The sequence below is a fragment of the Leuciscus leuciscus genome, assembly GCF_965113295.1.
Source record: "Leuciscus leuciscus genome assembly, chromosome: 5".
Classification (NCBI taxonomy): domain Eukaryota; kingdom Metazoa; phylum Chordata; class Actinopteri; order Cypriniformes; family Leuciscidae; genus Leuciscus; species Leuciscus leuciscus.
In genome coordinates, this window is record NC_138729.1 from 48,194,771 (window position 1) to 48,210,169 (window position 15,399).

At 39.1% G+C, this 15,399-nt stretch overlaps 1 protein-coding gene across 4 annotated transcripts in view; it reads left to right on the forward strand.

Annotated features, from left to right (window-relative positions):
• bmpr1ba (bone morphogenetic protein receptor, type IBa) overlaps positions 1–15,399 on the forward strand; it is a 65,164-nt gene that overhangs the window by 18,804 nt on the left and 30,961 nt on the right. For 3 of the 4 annotated variants that reach the window (XM_082171127.1, XM_082171126.1, XM_082171128.1), the window contains 2 exons: positions 2,483–2,549; positions 13,287–13,538. In XM_082171127.1, coding sequence (XP_082027253.1) covers positions 13,460–13,538 — 79 coding nt within the window. In that variant the 5' untranslated portion in view covers positions 2,483–2,549; positions 13,287–13,459. The remainder of the gene's footprint in view (positions 1–2,482; positions 2,550–13,286; positions 13,539–15,399) is intronic. The other variant, XM_082171129.1, reaches the window with a different exon arrangement.

Below are 15,399 nucleotides of genomic sequence, written 5' to 3' on the forward strand. Positions count from 1 at the left end.
TCTCTCTCTCTCTCTCTCTCTCTCTCTCTCTCTCTCTCTCTCTCTCTCTCTCTCTCTCTCTCTCTCTCAGTATGAAAGGGTTTTCTTTTACAGATTCAATTACATTGACTGACTTGTGACTGGTGCTGATGTAGTGGTGTCTGAAGTCTTGTGTTTCACATTAGTTGTTTTCTTTATCTGATTGGTGGAAAACATGCAGTGACATGACATCAGAAATCAACAGCATCAGGCAGCTAATAATCAGCCAATAACCCTTTAACAGTTTTCTCAACCGATTGGTGTGCCATATACACTGCCCGGCCCCAAAACTTTGCTGTTTTGGATTTTAATAGGAAAATGCTTAAAGAGTCTATGACTGGATCATTATTGCAGTGATTATGATTGCTGTTGCATGATATATGTTTGGCAACAGTTCTTCTAACCCTAATTGAGTGTTAACAAACATGTAGGAAGACACATCTTGGCCATATTCCAGGATGACAATGTCAAGATTCATCAGGCTCACATTGTGAAAGAATAGTTGTGAGGGAGCATGAAGAATAATTTTCACACATGAATCGGCTCCTCTGAGTCCAGAGCTTAAATTCATTGAAAGTCATTGGGATGTGCTGGAGGAGACTTTACAGAGTGCTGGACTCTTGCATCGTCATTACAAGATCTTGAGCAAAAACTGATGCACCTCTTGATGGAAATAACATCACAATTTTTGGTCAAGATCTTGTCAAGCACTCTGTATAAAATATTTACAAATATAGATATTTTTATAGATTTTACTTAAATAGAAACTGATAATGCTAGATTTCACTAGATGAGGGTGTTCTGGGTGATTACTGCTTTTATTCAAATTAAAAATAGTCTAAAAGCAAGTGTCATTTATTATTAAAAAAGGTATTATGATATTTTGTTTCAAGCAAGCGTCATTTATAAACCAAAAATGTGATCTTTTGTGTATAAAATGGAGTGACATCCAAATTTACTAACAGCTTGCTCCAGCGCAAACCCTCTTTAGGCGTTAAAAAAACGACTGTTAGGATTTACTAAAGATACACATTGAATTTACGCTGAAAATTTGTGGACAGGGTTATTTTTGCGGCTGATCTTATTGCATATGCAGTTCTAGGAGTTTCACTTTCAGACGCAAAATTTATTGGAGGAAAGTATTTAAATGAATCATTCAAGGTGATTTACAAAGGATGAGATAGTCAATTTCCTGATATTTGTGCCATTATTTACTGCCTAAAAAAAGCATGTCTTAAAGGGGTAATGAACTGGCTATTTAAATGTTTTTATATTGTTGTCTGAGGTCAACTTATGATGTTCGCATGGTTTTTACATTCAAAAACATCAAAATAAATAAGTAATAGACTATTTTCTACCCTGGTTTTGAGCCTAGCTCCTGAAATGCTCGGTGCATTGAAGACTTGGAAGTAAACGCCCACTGCTATGACTGGATAACAGTTTTGCATATTATAATGAGTTTTATGTAAGGGGCGAATCGGTGGGCGGGGCTAAACAGGCAGTGTTGAAGTAGGCGTTGATCTTCTGCGGAGGCGGTGTTTGATACCCTTTGACGTCATAGATCCCCACTTTGAAAAACCTGTCGTTCGCTGTGCCTGGTGTCAATAAAAGCTTTTATTGGACTAGCAGGGAAGTTTTCAGTTCTGAAACTTACAGGATATTCTTATAGTATGATGATCTCTTGTATGTCAATGATGGAAATGATACGGATGCGTCTGTGTTCGTTTGTGTGTCGTCAGTAGATTACGTGCAGTACTTTCCGCTCCCATCTGCGCTTTTTTGGAAATTGCGCTCTCACACTAATTTGCCCTGTTTAGTAAATCTGGCCCTAACTGTGACTTAAAGGGATAGTTCACTTTGAAATAAAATTTTGGTATGTTTTAGCTTACCTCAAGGGCATCCAAGATGTAGGTGTCTTTTTTTCCGCAGTAGTTTCAATTTTGATATTTTGATACTAGATGTCGCCTTGTCTACGGCAGTTCATTGGAACGAATGTCTTTAAGGCGACATCTAGTGTATATATCTATGCACCAGTCTGCGCACACGTCACACACCAGGATGCGCGCGCGCCCTCAGATCACTTGGACGTGGCTGTGTTCAAGAGGTAAAAACGATATAAATACTGTTCGTTTTCTCACACAAACCGCTCGTTTCGTGTCTTAGGCCATCAATGTGTACTTACGATGGGGAATTGTTTAATTTGGACTTCTCTGTGCATGCTCTTTGAGACAGTGACCATAGACCTGCATTATATGACTGACAGACAAGAACGGTTTGACTTAAAAATATCAAAATTGAAACTACTGCGGAAAAAAAGACACCTACATCTTGGATGCCCTTGAGGTAAGCTAAAACATACCAAAATTTAATTTCAAAGTGAACTATCCCTTTAAGCTTCCATATACTTTATGTCATAAGTCATATTTGTTCAAAAAGCTGTGCTTGCTTTGTTTTGTTCCTACAGATTTGCAGTGCTCAGGGTTCGATGGTTAGTGGGAGCTAATGTATGCGGGACAGCGATACCTTTGCAGGTAAACACAGTCACACACACTCAACACAGCTTTAGCTTACATACTGCATGCGTTCACTGCTGTAAACTTTATACCACCGTAACGTGATCAACACGGAAGCTTTAGGTACACCATAACCTATATGTGCGCAAACACACTCCGTATTAGCAGAGAGTGTGGGCCGGAGTCTCATATCTGTGGAGAGGAAGAGAGGTCAGAGGTCATGCTCGGGGGGCCCTGAGGTGGTTTTATGTTTCTGGTGAGTGTACAGACAACAGACAGACAACACTACACACATGATACTGCTCTGAATGCCAGTCTGTGGAGGGCGGATAAAGACGGTAGTGTGAACGGGAGAGAGAGGGTCGACTGTGGCGTGATATGAGATCTGCATCTCGTAGTCGGTGACACGGACGCTCTATATTTGGGAGCTGAAGCACGACTGCTGACCCCTAGATCCACTCCACCACCTGCTCACACACACACCAGGGTTGTGTGTCATTGGGAACAGAGCCCAACAGTCAGGTTCTGGAAGTAAAATCTCATTCATTTCCTTCATTGCGGAAGTGATTAGTTATGAAAATGCATAAATGGTTCAAGACAGATCTGTTGTGAGCATCTGAGACTGTTAAGGGATGAAAATGCTTTTGTAGAAACCAAAAGTCAGTTTGATTTCAACTACGCTTCACTCAGTCCGTTTGAAGAACCACGGTACCAATAATCCAGAAGAGCTCAGTAGCAGCCACCCACTCCCAAGAATCATTTCAAATAACATAATCAAGTTAGACTCATTGCATATATATTTGGATAGGTTTTAATACATATGCTGTATGCTGCTTTTTTATGGCTTTTAACAGAGAAAGATGCTTTTTTTTTGGATCAGTATGGTAGGTAGGGCTGGGTATTGATTCAGATGTTCCAATTCGATTCGATTTCGATTCACAAGATTTCGATTCACAAGATTTCGATTCTCAATTCGATTTTCGATTTTGATTCGATTTTCGATTTTCGATTCTAAATTCGATTTTCAATTCGACTTAATGAATATAGATTTAATACAAATCCTATATTTATAAAAAAGAACAGTGAACATAAAGTTTACAAGTGGTTAATTACTAAAAAGAAATTAAGAGCCACAAACCTGTATATTAAACTCTTTTTATTTACACTTGGGTACATTCAAACAGAACTCAACTCTAGATTTCAAATGCATACAATGAATACACAGGATTTTGATTCAAGATGAAAAATGTATGCTGAAAATTGAACAAGTCAGAATAGTCGCACGATTTAATTAAACAGGATCAGGTTATTTTATGTTTAAGATAAAACAAACAGAATCTCACAGCATTAGCTGTAACATGGAGGCTACAAGCCTATGAACAATGTAGGAAAACTAATACGGGCTTTTGGGTGATAGATAAATAAATATGGAAAAAAAATCGATTCGTGGCCTTTGAGAATCGATTTTGAATCGACCACTTTTAAAAAAACGGTTAATCAAAAAATCTAATAACCAGCAGCGGCTAACCAGACAAACCTCAATGCCCAGGTCTGATGCATATTGCTCTCGAATATGGCAAGAAATTTCCAAAATTTATTCGGCTGGATTTGGGCCACAGATTTGAAAAGTGCACACATTTTTATCAGTTTGCTGTGAAACAAACTTGCCACGGCTGCTGCAGTGAACGTCTATGAGTGGCATGAAATCTCTGAAGGATAATTACAATTTCATTTAAAGCATTTAGTATCAAGTAAATTCCTTTTTTTTTTTTCATACCTGTATATGGTATGATCTATTTTAAGATATACCCCTCCTTTAAATGACATGCAAAAACAAAACAAAGTGGTTGGCGCATTTACATATCGCTCAAACGATCTCTTCCTGTCTAAGTGGGCGGTTCGTGGTCTGACTAAGCTGACTGATATAAAGACACATGCACGCTTCAATTCCTCACCCTTTCTCTTCTTGGTCTCTTTACTCCATTCATCCGTCTTTCTTTTCTTCCGGGTGGGATATTGTATGTTTTCACAGGCAGTCGACTTTTTCACAGTGCTCTGACTGACTGATCCTAAGACAGGGGTCGAAGGTCATGTTCAGAGGTCCTGACCTCTAGTGGAATGTCTGTGTGGGGGTGGTTATCAGCGCTTTAAGTAGGATCCATTTGCGTACATTTTTTTTTTTTTTTGAGACGTGCAGGTGTAAAAACAGTTGAGGTTTTGATGTCCAGACTGAAACATGTGGGGATGTTTATGCCATTTCCTGATTTGCGTAATTTTTTTGTGTGAACTAGGTTCCTAAATGACACTATAAGTGGCTGCAATTCATTCGTAGTGAATTTCCCATTTTTTAACAGCCGGTATTTAAGATTTTATTTATTTATCAGTAATTTCCTCTATTTTTAAATTTAGATTACCATTGTCATCATCTAATATTTACTTAAAGTTAATCTTTAAAATCACTATTAATTTTATAAAAGTGTTAAATGCAAATAGAATTCTTAATTGTTGGCCATGTATCAGTTTATCATGTATTTATTTTTGGCTTTTTTAAAGGTATACTTTGTTTGTAACTTTATAAAATGTATATAATGAGTGAGTACATCATGAATCTATCTTCCAAACCGTTTTTTTTGTCGTATCCTGGTTCACTAGTAAGTGTTAAAAGGCGCGTTTCCATTACAGATTTGCACAAAACTTTTGCGATTTATTTTTTTCTAAATGTCGACAAAAAACTATTGCGAAATGACGGCGTTTCCATTAACCGATGTTATGGGATTAACTTCATTTTTTCCTCTCGCGATAAGTAAAGTCATTCCAAAAACCATGGCAACGCACGTTGGTAGGTTTATGTACTAATCCCAGCCACTGCACTGGCCATTATTATTAATCGAAGGAGATGTATGTGTGTTTTCAAAGCATTAATGGTAAGGAACGACCCTTATTATACCTGTGAGCGGCACATATGAGCTGTTTCTGGGTGTTTCTCCCTCATATCTGCTTCGAGGTCTTGATTGTGGAATTTATTTGAGGTTTAGAATCCATTATTCCTGTAATTCTTTTGTCTTATATGAATTTAATAAAGAACTCGGTCTCGTATTCTGTCCAAACACACCGCGTCATCTACGTCAGCTGACCTGTAAATGCGCAAAAACTGTTTCCATTGCAGTTTTGCGAAATATTTCTTTTTCGAATTGCCTGAAAACCACCTCATGCGAGCGTAAAAACTTTTTTGCGATAAATGGGAGTTTTTGTGAAATTGACGTGTTTCCATTGGGCGTATTTTCAATTCGCAATTTCAATTTGCACAATTTGGAGGGTAATGGAGACGCGGCTACATTCATACTTTTTTAGACCGGGCGGGACGACAACCACTGCGGAGTAGCCCAGACTCGTCTTATACATAAACAGAGAGAAGTAGCTCCAGCTGCAATGTTCATCTGCAAGACGCATTCAGTTTAGTTTATTAACCGCTAGAGCACCAAAAGTTACATAGTGTACCTTTAAATCACCCAGAATTTTAATATCGTTGCAGCCCAACCACACATACATTTCTGTCCAGAGTACTTCGAACCCACAACCTTTCTGTTACCACCATGATCTTTAACTGCCAGAAAGATTTAATGTGAATAGGGGCTTCCTTTGACCACTTTTAGCACTTTTACAAATGTTAAACATTTGCCCTTCAAACTCCTGACAATAACGTGTAAAAAGTAAAAATAGATCAAATAGAGAGTCTAAACAGACACATTTCTGTCTGCGTTCTGTCTTGTCATGTGTAATTGCTATTACTTCCTCTTGCCTTGTTTTCTGTCTCTTTCTCTCTCTGTTTAATGTTTTCTGCCCTCTGCGACCCTTTGCTTTTGTATCATTCTTTCTTTTCCTCTAATTGGCACCTCGTTAGGGAATGCTTAATTGGAGGGATGAGCCAGGTGGCAGCGGAGCCGCTGTGGCCCTCGTTAGTGTGTGAAAGTGTGTGCGTGTTTGTCTTTGTTTAAGCAGAATAAATGTGGAGCAGTCTGCATGTGCTGATTATGTTCCATTCACCCATGTTGAACTCTAACACATTCCCCTCACGGCCCGCAAACACACACACACACACACACACACACACACACACACACACACACACACACACACACACACACACACACACACACACACACACACACACACACACACACACACACACACACACACTCACTCGCTCTGCCTCACTGTCTGTGTGCCGTTGACCATTTCCATCGATTCATTTCTATCTAGACAATAATAAAATGCAAAACAACAAGCATTTAGTGCATTAATTTGAAACGGTTATGATAAATTTAGATGATAAACTTAGATTTTTTTCATGCAAAAATGGGAAGTTATTATTTACTCACCCTCTTATTATTCAAACAATAGTATATCACTTATGTGCATGTCCCAGACATAATTTTGGCACTAAAACAGGTATTTTGTATTTTCAGTCCAATTTTATGTAAAAATGACTTCACATTTTAGCATTCAAAACGTTAAGCAAGAAGGTCAGGTGCATTGCATTGTGGGATACAATATTTCTAGTATCCCTGCATTGTGGTCTGGTTGTGTCCTGTTTATGTTGTAGTAGTGAGTGTACCGTGCTCAGTATACTGGATTCTGTAAAAATAGTTTAGTAGTATGCCATTCCGAACATAGCTTGGATTAATTCAGACTGTCTTGTTTTGATCATTGAATAAAAAAAAAACAGTTCAAATGAATGATTCGTTCACAAATTGGACGTTGCATTGTGTGTCATTGCTTATTGATAGCTGTGAGTTCAGTGGCTCATTGCTAAATACTGGTCCAGACAACACTGGAGTATATTGTGTGTGTGTGATGGTATGTGACCAAACGGATGATCTCAAACAGGTGTGAGGTCGCTGAAGCTCTTCAGGTCATTACACTGACCTCTGACCTTTGAGGTACTCTCTCGCACACACATACACACAGAAGCTCTGCTCCAATGCATAGTGAGCTGCATCATATGTGATGTTACAACCACATAAACATTGATATGATTGATGATCACATTGATTGATATTAAATTACATTTAAAATTCAAACCTTGTATTGTATGAAAGTGTATTTTCCCACTGAGCTTGTTGCAATGCATTGTTTTCACCGCAATCCCAGATAAATGCAATGCTCCCTTACAATTTGCCCAAGATATCTTTGAGTACAGCCTTAAAATACGATTTACAAAGCCAGTTCACTAGGTTTAGGAACAGAGCCATTGTCTGAGCAGCCACAGGCTTAAACTGTTTATGCTTTTATTAGTTTCAGTGCTATTTAGGAGATCACAGCATTAGAAAGCATGCGTGTGTTGTTCAGACAGCTGAAGGTCTATTTTTTGCTGCTTATTCTTACACCTCCACATTTGGACAATCAACACCTCGCTTTATGACCCCACATAATGGCAGCGACAACACACTCACCTCTCCTAATGGCATCAAAACACACACACTCACATGAACCAAAAGCTGACAAACGCTCCTATAACAGACTAACGCATCGCTTCTGTCAGCTGTGAAAACAGGAGCAAACATTTGGAAGATGAGTTTGTTGTGTGGGCCGGGTAACAGATGGAACGGATTGGTGGGTGTTAGTCAGGGTGCCGGTGCCATTATGGCTTTAGTGGGGAATGTGTGTTTGCTGATTTGATACATTGGATTTTTCGTTTGATCTTCATAAACAGACAGAAAATAAATAGAAACACTGTAGTTCTGCTCCAATCCCTGAGCTACGTCCTTACATTTTAAAGTAACATAAAATGAGTGATGGGGATTCGACACCAAAAGAGTTGATTCCCTGACTCTGAATAGCCCTAGAGTCGGGGTCGACTCCAGCACAGGAATCTTCCCTCATTGTTGACTTGTTCACTCGTTCTCTAATTCCTGTGTAGAGCACGGCAGTTTAGTTAACTGTATCAGCAAGGAGTGAACAAAAGGAAGCGAGGAGTTCATAAGGTTCATTACTTTCCTTCTTTTTTATTTAATTCTGACATCATATTCTACCACAGCTGTTTATTGTGACTTTTACCGTGTAAAATTAGGTATTGGCAGCAATTAGGTAACAACATTAAAGGCCCGACTTTTTGGGACTTCAGCTTATTCACCGTATCCCCCAGAGTTAGATAAGTCCATTTTCATCTCCGTGCGTGCCGTAACTCTGTCTGACGCACCCACCGCTAACCTAGCTTAGCACAAAGACTGGAGGTAAATGGCTCCAGCTAGCATACTGCTCCCAATAAGTGACAAAATAACGCCAACATTTTCCTATTTACATGTTGTGATTTGTATAGTCACAGCGTGTACGAATAACAAGGTCACATGAGACATAGCCATCTTCTAACCGTATACATACTGGGAACTATATTCTCAGAAGGCGAAGCACTGCTACTTCTGTGGAGTGATTTGCTCGCAGCACCAGAGAAGCCCCGTGGTGAGGAGCAGAGAGTTCGCTCAGAGTTGGAGTAAATCACTCCGCCCAAGTAGCAGTGCTTCGCCTTCTGAGAATGTAGTTCCCAGTATGTATACGGTTAGAAGATGGCTGTGTCTCATGTGACCTTGTTATATGTACACGCTGTGACTATACAAATCACAACATGTAAATAGGAAAATGTTGAAATGCTATAAAAAGCGCTATATAAATGCCTCATTCATTCATTAAAACTCTAGATGGTGCAGGCTGATAGGACCTTAACTCAATCTGCTTGCAATCACATCATTCTCTATACGGCACCGCTGATTGGTTCCTGCTGTATCAGTAGCCAATGAGCTCGTTGCTCAACCTTCAAATACTTGGTCAGCATTTGCTGTAGCAGTTGCAGCGCTTTCAGAAACCCTCCACCTTCCCCAGCTCCACCTGTAGAGAACTGCTAATTCATGTATAGAACAGGTAATTCATGTATGCTATATTGCACAGCAGCAGCATGTCTTACTTGCTCACAGCAGCGTGTTGTGTGTGTAATAGCAGTAGCAAGTCCCATACTTAGTAGACTTAAAGGGATAGTTCACTTTGAAATTAATTTTTGGTATGTTTTAGCTTACCTCAAGGGCATCCAAGATGTAGGTGTCTTTTTTTCCGCAGTAGTTTCAATTTTGATATTTTTAGGTCAAACCGTTCTTGTCTGTCAGTCATATAATGCAGGTCGATGGTCACTGTCTCAAAGAGCATGCACAGAGTCCAAATTAAAACAATTCCCCGTCGTCCAAATTAAACAATTCCCCATCGTAAGTACACATTAGAGGTCTGCAAGCCCGTCGGGACCCGACGGGGCCCGACACGCTAAGCCCATTCGGGCCGGGCTCGGGCCATTTTTTTTTTTTTACAGATCGGGCTCGGGTCGGACTCGGGCTTATTTAGCTTCTCTCCTTTCATTGTGCCCATAATATACGTGCAGAGCACACGTCACATAATGTGTATGAAATATTGTTATTTATTTATGCAATAGGCACGCGTCACTCACGTGCATTAACAGGTGACAGTTGACCATGCAGAGGATCAGGGAGAAGTTGGAAAAAAGTTGTTGTTTTTTTATTAATATTATTTAACATTAGCCAGTTGGCGAAGAGTTCTTCATTTTTGAACATTGTTTTGAACATTGTTCTTCAGTTACTAAAAAGCAAAGAAAGGTAGGCCGTTTATTTACTTATTTTTGCGGTTGGAACCCGTAGCGCTATATTCTCTACTGCATGCTTATGCTTCTCTTTAATGGACAGTCTGTTCAATATTTGTGGGCATGATTGGTGATGTTTCAGGCCAATAATAAAAGTTTACCTTTTAGTAGCGTGTGATGTGCCGTGTTTGCGTGTAGCAGAGACAGCGCGCATCAAAGAGCGCGCGCGTCAGAGAGAGCTTAAAGTGATATTGATGTTGGTCTCGGGTCGGGTCGGGTCGGGTTCGGGCTGAAAAAATTGCAGCCGTTGTCGGGCTGGGGCCGGGTAGGGCTTGAACACCACGGGCCAGGGCCGGGTTAGGGCTGGAGTTTTTGGCCCGTGCAGGGCTCTAGTACACATTGATGGCCGCAGACTGGTGCATAGATATATACACACTAGATGTCGCCTTGTCTACGGCAGTTCATTGGAATGAATGTCTTTAAGGCGACATCTAGTGTATATATCTATGCACCAGTCTGCGTACACGTCAGATCAGATCACTTGGACATGGCTGTGTATAAGCGGTAAAAACGATATAAATACTGTTCGTTTTCTCACACAAACCGCTCGTTTCGTGTCTTAGGCCATCAATGTGTACTTACGATGGGGAATTGTTTAATTTGGACGACGGGGAATTGTTTTAATTTGGACTCTGTGCATGCTCTTTGAGACAGTGACCATCGACCTGCATTATATGACTGACAGACAAGAACGGTTTGACCTAAAAATATCAAAATTGAAACTACTGCGGAAAGAAAGACACCTACATCTTGGATGCCCTTGAGGTAAGCTAAAACATACCAAAAATTAATTTCAAAGTGAACTATCCCTTTAACATTCAAAAGCAGCGTAGCAGATCTGTTCCACCAAGACCAAAAATCAACATTGTCATAATCATTACCATGTCAAACACTCCGTGAGATGTCATGAAATAAATATTAATATTAAATATTAATATATGAATTATACCTTGATCATTCATGTTAGTTCATAGTGCATTAACTAAAGTTAACAGATACAACTTTAAAATTTAAAAATGTATTAGTAATTGTTGTAATTAGGAGATTTCTAGCAAGGAACAATACTTAAGCATTTTTTCAAACATGTTAGAAATGGATTCTTATTCTTATTGTGGATTAACTTATTCTTAAGTGTTACCATTTCATATAAATCCAAACAGTCATGCTTAAAGATGCCAGGCATTGACACCATGGCAATCTTTAAATATCTACACAAAGGCCATAGTATTGAAAATAGACACATATGTATATTGTATGTCCTATACTCTCACATGTTATTTGCTTCTATTTCTGAACAATGGTTTTCTAATCAAAATAACAAAATATGTATTACAGAGACGATAAAAAAGAACTGAAATTGAATGCGTTTCTGATTTGTTTATGTGTTTTTGTCGGCTGCATGACTATACAATACGCTTTCTCATGTCACTAGCATTAAATGTGCAACTTCACTGGTTAACGAATGCATAAAAGTGACCAGCTGGATATAAATGAATGCAAATAGAGGGTAACAATCGTGACATTAATCATTTGGGTCAGACTTGTCTTGTGTGTATTTTTGTCACATTGTTTTAACCGCTTGATGACCTACTAATGTTTGTGTCCTTTCAGACTTGACAGCTGTTCTTTCTCTACCAATCCTGCATTTAGTCAACAAATTAATTCATTTGTCACGATATGAAAACATGTACTGTACACGTACTGTTTCGTTTTTCTGTGTTTTAAATCCGTACCTGCGGTGTCACGTGTCAAAACAAACTCCACAGGGTGTCAGTGATTTGGCCTCTAGAGGCCGCTCTTGTACTGTATAATGACAGCGAAGATAGCCCAGGTCTCCGTTTACCCAGGGTTTAGAATGACCCAGGGTTAACTTTCTCAAGTGTGAAAAGCCCTTCTGAATGTTTGGTTGCCACTCCAGTTGATAACTGAACTCTAGAACAAGATGAAGTGTCTAGAAGAAAAGTGACAACCATATTTAACGTGAATGAGTATGTGGCCTATGTAGGAACAAAACGTACGTGTTTTTTTTTGGACTGGGTTTGATATGTGTTAAAGGTCAACCTAGTACAAATTGGAAGAAGAGTCACAGGTCAAAGCTTAGAGATGACCTCCATAACAGCTCGTTATGTTTGGCAGAAATGTGTGTGTGTGTGTGTTTCACAGATTTACTGGTTGATTGGTTATCCAGAAGCCTCAGTAAGAGGGAGCTGTGTTCATTTGTTTGACCTCTTTCTCATTGTTTTGCTTGTTTATTAGTTTTAGTGTGCTCTCTCTCTCTCTCTCTCTCTCTCTCTCTCTCTCTCTCTCTCTCTCTCTCTCTCTCTCTCTCTCTCTCTCTCTCTCTCTCTCTCTCTCTCTCTCTCTCTCTCTCTCTCTCTCTCTCTCCTATCTTGAAGTGTTTGGATTGTTCCGATCTGCACAGCCTGTTCTGCATTTGTATTGTAGTACCATTAACTGCAGAAACAATGGTATTGTGGTGGTGTTTTTGTCGCTCCAGTTTAAATGTTAATCAACCATGCATTTTTATTTGAATTGAGCTGTCAATCAAAATCACAAGCATGAAATAGTGGCTGTTTGAAATAGCACACAGTCTTACTACTATGCATACTATTTTTGTAGTATGCACAGTATGCAGACTGTCTGTTTTTGTAGTATGCACAGTATGCAGACTGTCCTCGACTGGAATACTGTATCCCACAATGCAATGTACTTAACCTGCGATCTTTAATAGGATTTTTAACACCTTGACTTGATCAGGCTGCCAAAAGTTAAGACATTTTTACACACACACAAAAATAAGTTTTATACTGCACAGTATGCAGGACACAGTATGCTAGTATTCCATGCAACTGGTGTGTTTGGTTAAAAAAGGCAAAGGGAGGGGGATTTGAAAATATGGGTGCGTGGTCTTAAAGTGGGGGCGGGGTTTGGCCCAACTACACTGAGGCTACTGTGTGTAAGACTGTGAATAATCCCCTCCCCTCCCTCCCTCTCTCTCCCTCCCTCTCTCTCCCTCCCTCTCCCTCTCTCTCTCTCTCTCTCTCTCTCTCTCTGGGCAGTCGGTGTGAAGCCGTGATTGAGACTGCTGTGGGGTGTGCAGTTTCGCACATTCTGTAGCGGACACACATACACACACACACACACACACACACACACACACTCACTCAAGAGTGTGTTGAGCAGACAGCTGAGGGATTCACTCGCTCCCTGCCTGGAGTTGCAGACACGGAAGATGGATCTCTTGAGGACTTGCTTGCGTTGGGTCTGCGTGCTGGTCATTGGACTTCTGGGACTCGTGGAGGAGAGCTTGGGTGAGTGTCAACCTTCAGAAAATTTACGGACTGCGTGTTTCTAATGCAGGATTTGTAATGCAGCTGGTCTCTGCTCTATGGATCGACCACACACACATTCACATTCACTCAGATGTTGCTCTGGATATTTTAATTGAGTTCTCAGTTGTTTCATTTAAGTACCAAGATGTTTCTCCTAAAATTTCCTTGGGAGAAATAAAAATAGATGAGTCAATAGTCAAAAGTCAAAAGTATAGAGCTATAAAATAAATATGGATAGCAGATAATTTGTTCTTGAGAAATACTTGAGTTCATATTGAGATCTCTTGATTGTTCATTGCAGACTTTGGTGTCTTGGATTGAGGCCATTATTAATATCTCATTTGGGACTTTATAGGAGATACTGTAGTCTTTTTCTTTGGATAAAAGTTTCCATTTGCTCTCCATTTAGTCTCATTGGTATCTAGGGGCAATCAAATATGCCAGATTGGGGAGAGGAACGGACATAAAAGTTTAATAATAGGTCATTGACATGTCCCCGGTGATGTCTATGACGGTTACAGCACTGTCTAGGAGAAGTGATTGAGATTAATGAGATCTTATCTGTGAGTTTTCTCTCCTATGAAGCGTGTTTGAATTCTTTGTTAGTATGTATATGTGCTTTATGGTGTTCTGTATGTTGGCTTATACAAACCTCATAGATGTACCAAATGGTCAGCCAGGTGTTGCTGTGTGTGTTTCTCGTTCCGTCGTGTTTGTACCAGACTCTCAGCTGCCTAACACTTGTTTTACACACAGTTGGAGGTCCAGCTTTGAAATCACTCAGTGTTTAATTTATACAACAGACTCTCTTTCTCTCACACACTTGTTTTTGTGTGTGTGTGTGTTTTCTAGACAGACTTTTTTTTCTTTTTTTTTCTATTAATATTCAATAACTGTGCCTTCCAGAAATAGGTTTAATTGCGTATTGAAGGAATCAAATTTTTGTATTTGCTGTAATAAAGGTTATTTTATTCAATGATATATTTGATTGATATTGAATACTATATTTATTTAATAAATTAAATAATGTAAATAATTAAATATGAATAATATAATCAATTTAATAAAAAAAAAGAATAAATAATAATAATATAAACATTTAATAAAAAATTATATTTGTGTTTAAATGATGGTATTTATAATATTAATTAAATCATTAAATTAAATCTAGAATTTTATAACTTACATTTTATTAAATTATTTTGCATTTTTTATATTTAAATTTTAATTTGATGATTAAATTATAAATATTATTTAAACATAAATATTTATAATTTAACAATGTTTATCTAAGTGTCCAAATTTTCCTTGGAGCCACTGTGTTTTAGTAAAATTTTACCGTAGCTAAATTTGACTAACCTTAACTTAACTTTATCTAAGCTATAGTGAAGGAAATTGCCTTGACTGCTCTTATCCTTTTTGTGTTAGCATGTGTGCGCTCACTCTGTCTCTTTCTCCTCCTGAGCGGTTAAGAGAGTGAAGCCATTCCCATCATTTTCCATCCCATAAAGACACGGTCCAGACCTGTCTCCCAACACCCAGACGCACAATGAACTCATCTGCTGTCCACCGAGTGCAGAGGAGCCTGCGGTGTCTCTGTCAGACTTTATTTACAGTCCACAGCATCTCACCCTCTCCATCACTCCTGCACGTCACTCCCACTGCCGCCAAACAAACTCACGCATGTCCAACGGTGTGTCTGTCTATGATGAGCACGTCCTGTCTGCCCTTTTGACAAGGCCTTCGCATGTTCGTGTGTGTTTGGATGCAGGTCTACTGCTTGTGGAATGTAGAAACTACTAGGGGTGCACGATTCATTGAAATAAAATCTAAATCATGA